Source organism: Zerene cesonia, chromosome 14 (assembly GCF_012273895.1).
Source record: "Zerene cesonia ecotype Mississippi chromosome 14, Zerene_cesonia_1.1, whole genome shotgun sequence".
Classification (NCBI taxonomy): domain Eukaryota; kingdom Metazoa; phylum Arthropoda; class Insecta; order Lepidoptera; family Pieridae; genus Zerene; species Zerene cesonia.
The window spans coordinates 3,880,697-3,885,520 of record NC_052115.1 but is presented as its reverse complement, the minus strand read 5'-3'; the positions used below and the strand labels follow the sequence as shown (position 1 = coordinate 3,885,520).

General features: G+C 30.6%; 1 protein-coding gene across 1 annotated transcript in view; it reads left to right on the top strand.

The window, feature by feature from the left end:
- The first annotated feature begins 4,354 nt into the window (after positions 1 to 4,354).
- LOC119831913 (keratin, type I cytoskeletal 9-like) overlaps positions 4,355 to 4,824 on the top strand; it is a 2,006-nt gene continuing 1,536 nt past the window's right edge. The window contains exons 1-2 of the mRNA XM_038355484.1: positions 4,355 to 4,384; positions 4,534 to 4,822. Of these exons, the coding sequence (XP_038211412.1) occupies positions 4,370 to 4,384; positions 4,534 to 4,822 (304 nt within the window). The 5' untranslated portion in view covers positions 4,355 to 4,369. The remainder of the gene's footprint in view (positions 4,385 to 4,533; positions 4,823 to 4,824) is intronic.

Genomic DNA, 4,824 nt, shown 5'->3' with positions numbered 1-4,824 from the left:
CAGATTCGAAATTCAAATGTAATATTTTTTTATAATTAAGTGTAACAGTATTTATGGCCAGACTAAGTATAATATATTATAAATTTATGCTTTTTTTTTTAATAAAAAATATGGTTTTGAAAAAACAATTTTTTATTTTATTTCTATTATCTTATTATTGGTGAAATAACCGTCTATTAAAATAAAAAACTTTGTCTCACAATATTGGCAGTTTAAAAATTAATCAGTACTTAATGAAGTTGAAAATTCAACTTATTATTGACAATGAGCATTGCGAAGAAAAGAACGCGAAGTTGCAAAGCTTGTGTATAACAAGTTAAGACCAAATATTATAAATTAATGCACCGAAGATAGACTGTTCAAAAAATTTAGGGCATATAAATGTGTGATTTAATACATTCAAAATCTATTACCATTAAAAGTTATCAGCATAAGCTTGCTCGTGAATATAAAAATTAGATACACAATATAAGCACACAGCAAATGCAAAAAAGGAAACACAAAGGGAGTGATACATTTACCATGTTAAATAGGGGGCCATATCGCTTATAAGCTATGTGTGCCAGGAAACCTTTGGATAGAACAGTTTTGTAAATAGCATATTGTATTTAGAATTGGTGGAATTAAAATCGAATCTAAGTAAAAAGAAAATAAAAATAAACGAAAAATACTTAAGAGCAGTTCCAAAAAATACCATATTTTAAGAGTAAATTAAACAAAAACATCAGAATAAAAAAAAATACGCAGTCGTCATTTATTAAATAACCTTGTTACGATGATAAAAGTCTCAAAAGTACAACTGATAAACTACGGTTTATACAATGGAACATAAGTCTTCTCTTTATTTTGTTTTTTCAAGAAATAGTTTATATCGGAGTATCCATAGTAGGGCCGGTGATAGATATTTGAATAATCATCAAGAATAAAGTGCGGTATTGTGTACAGTCCTGTATAATAGGGACGTCCGTAATAATTCTGTATGAACAGTTTATCGTCGGCTTCTTTCGATTTGGTCGGCTTAATCTTGTCCCAATATGACTGCGTTGTAGAGCGCCAGATCTCGTTATCATTTTCTATTTCCTTGCTGTAATATTCTTCTGAACAATTGCAATTGGATAACAAAACAAACAATACAAATATGGAAAACATGTTGTTATCTTTATTTCGTGATGTCTAACTGGTAAATAGACTCATATCCGGACTAAGTACGACTATTTAAACAGAAACTAGAAATTTTTCAATTACGGTTATCACTGTTGGGAATTACCAGGTGGAATATATTCAGAATTCTCTAAAAACATACATATATTTAGAAGGCTTTGCAAATGTAAATAAAAATTAAATAAATTTGGTTTCTTTTGATGTCCGATTGTAGTGATATTTAATTTTTGATCTAATCAACTTAAGAGCAAAGCTCTCAAATCAGTCTATTATGTATCTTATTAGGTTATGTTTAAAGAATGTCTATGAAATTCTTATTAGTGAGGTATTGCTTGCTCTGAAATGTTTGTAGTCATTTTAATGGCTTCAAATCAAGCAGTGTAACTAATTAGTATATCCTGTTAATTAAAACATTAAAACTAGGAATTCTAGGTTACTTAATTTTAATGGATTAGTTATATCTAAACCCACATAGAGTTCAATAGTTGGAATAAACATTTTATAGTATCTAACTTTGATATTTATAAGTTTAAATAATTGGTAACTAAAATACCTAACCTACAGTAAGTACTGAAAGAAAGTATAGGTCACCGAACCTAATATTATCTCTTTTTAAAAGGGCATAAATAATTTAAAAAGTTTCAAATATTTGGTACTTTTAACTTTAATCAGCCATCTCATACACCATAAAAAGTGAAATTTTTAACCATAAACCACGTATTTGTTTGTCATTAATTCGTTGTTTAAATCATTATTTTCTACCATATGATTTAAAGGTAAGGAATCCTCTAATACTGACTGAAACACGCTTGACTGTTGGTAAATTATCTTTGCCCTTGCGACTTTATGAAAACCTATAATTGCTTTGAACAATACTACTTTTATATTCTCTAGGATTTTTAAGTGTCATTTAAACGAATTTGTTTGCGTAAGGCCACAGCCACCAGGCGGCTGGTATCTCGCTAGTCGCTTAGCATATGCAAGTGCGGTCGGTCACGAACATTTTCAACATTTCGTAACTAAGTTACTCGTTAGGTGACTCGCTTGGCTCTAGACGCTAAGCAAGCCACTTGTCTGTGTGGCCACTGCTTCTTAATGTAGAAATTTTCCCAATTTTAAAGGATTCCTGAAATTTGTTAGGTTCTGTATATTTTGAAACAAGAAACTACTGAATTCCTCTCTGTAGAAACTGCTTACCGAACGCCGAACCGGTTCTGTATATTAAAGTTTTATGACGGTACCTATATCACAGATAACATAACACTATTATAGTATTATGTTATCTATGACAGTACTTGAGTGCTTATAAATGAATTAGAGATAATTAAATAAAAGTTTGAATTATAAGCACAACAAAATCGATTTTAAAATATTAGAATGTTTAAAAAACTTAGCTTTAGCGAGCACAAGTAAAAAACATGTCATGTTTACTAGCTTTCCCTCATTGATAATTCGTCATGGCGAGGTTGTATTCCTTCCTATCTAATTTACTAAATTAAGAAATATAGTCACTGTTTAAATTATGAAGATTAACATTTAACAGTTAACATGAACACATGTTTTATAAAAAACTTTGTTTACGAGGAACCGTTAATTTAATTATACGTTTGCAATTTAATTACTGACCATAAATATTTTATAATCGTTTTGAGATGTTTTCCTATAGACACAATAACTCAGAAATAACCTTATAAATAAACATAACCTTCGTTCTTTAAAAAACTCCGTCATTTACTTACTTTTAATTTATTCAATTTAACAACCTATACTTGTAATTTATAAAAAATGTTCTTGATATAGCCAGAAAACAAAAACAAATTAAAATATAGTACTAAGAAAATGCTATGACAAAACTCAAACCTTTACGTGTCATAGTTTCTCAGTCAAATCTATATATATAAAAGAAAGTCGTGTTAGTTACACTATTTATAACTCAAGAATGGCTAAACCGATTAGGTGTAAATTTGGTACAGAGATAGTTTTAGACCCGAGAAAGGACATAGGGTAGTTTTATCCCGGAAATCTAACGGGAACGGGAACTTTGTCGGTAACACCCCGGATTTGTCTTACCCGTGACGACGCGAGCAAAGCCGCGGGCGGAATGCTAGTGTAATATAAAAATGTATTTTAGATTGTAGTATGGTAAAGATTCAGTTCGCTCGCCCTAACAATTATTGTATGAGTTTTACTTAAATAAAAACCACATCAAAATAAATAAATGTTCTTCTTATATTTTAATCGATATCAATATGTATCAATATTTCCAAGGAGAATAAAAATTACAAGAATATGTATAAATATTAACACGTATTGCCAATTATTATCATCATCGTTCCTTTACATTTAACATAAACGAAATTAAATTAAACGACTCATGGAACTTTAGCAAAAAACAAAGTCTAATAATTAAATGATTAAATTAATACAATGCATCAAAATTTATCTTATAAAATTAATTGTAGACTTCCTAATTACATTCATTTATTTAAAACAGTCTTAATTATAAATCACAATAAGCTTTACATGATAATTTTATCTATAAATAACTTCGCGGAATGTATGTATGCATAAACATAAAATAAAAATTAAAACTTACTATATGAGTGAAAGTAACAGGTTTAAGCCACATTCTTATTAAGTCCTTGTAATTCTAGGCTGCCCGAACAAAATGTAAATTCAGTTCACCTGTCTATTTGTTCTGGTATACTCTTGAACAGCTGGACCCATTCTCAAGGGACTTTCACTGACAGATAGTTAATGCAACATAGGCAATTTTTTTAAGAAACATTGAAATTCAAAGGAAATATTCCATTACTCGTGTGAAACGGCGGGACGCAGTTAATACCGAACATTTAATTGATATTTTCGTCCATTTTATTACAGAAAATAATAAATTTAATGATTTCCTTACAAACTTTTAGTAACTACAGCAATAACAAATAACACCCGACTTACTTTTACGTATCACCGTATTATCATAGTACAGTTCCAGTTGCGTATAAAAAATATACAAAACAGAAGTAATGTGCAATTTAACAATAATTATTACATAGAACTGGGGTGGTATTTATGGTCTTATTAGACATTCATAGAATAATTCAGTGTATAATTGAATGCAGAGCTACATCATAGAATATATTACTACAACTATATAAGATCATGATCTTTGCATTGAATATTATATCGTAGCGCAGAGTCCTCTATAACCATGGCTTTATTAAAGGTAAAATATAGTTTCTAGATTTATTGACCGTTTTTGATAAAAAAAATAACAAATGAGTTCCAATTTTGTAGATAAAATCAAATCTATTATGTTTGTACATAGTTTAAAATGCACGGAATAAAACACTCATAGTTAAATTTCTTTTTCAGGGCTATGGGGTGGCCATTTTATTATGTGCTATCCTTGCTGTAAGCACAGTTCAAAGTTTGAAGGATAGTAGTAGCAGCAGCTCTAAAGCGTTTGGCAGCAGTAAGGCTGGAGCACTTGGAAGTTCTAGTGACTCTGGAGCGACTGGCAAGAGCCGAGGCTCAGGCGGCGGTCTTGGGCTTGTGGGAGGATATGGAGGTTCCCAAGGTGGCTTAAGTGGTGGAGGTGGTTCTGGAAGCCAAGGAGGTTCTGGCGGTTCTCAAGGTGATCTCAGTGGATCAAGTGGTGCTGGT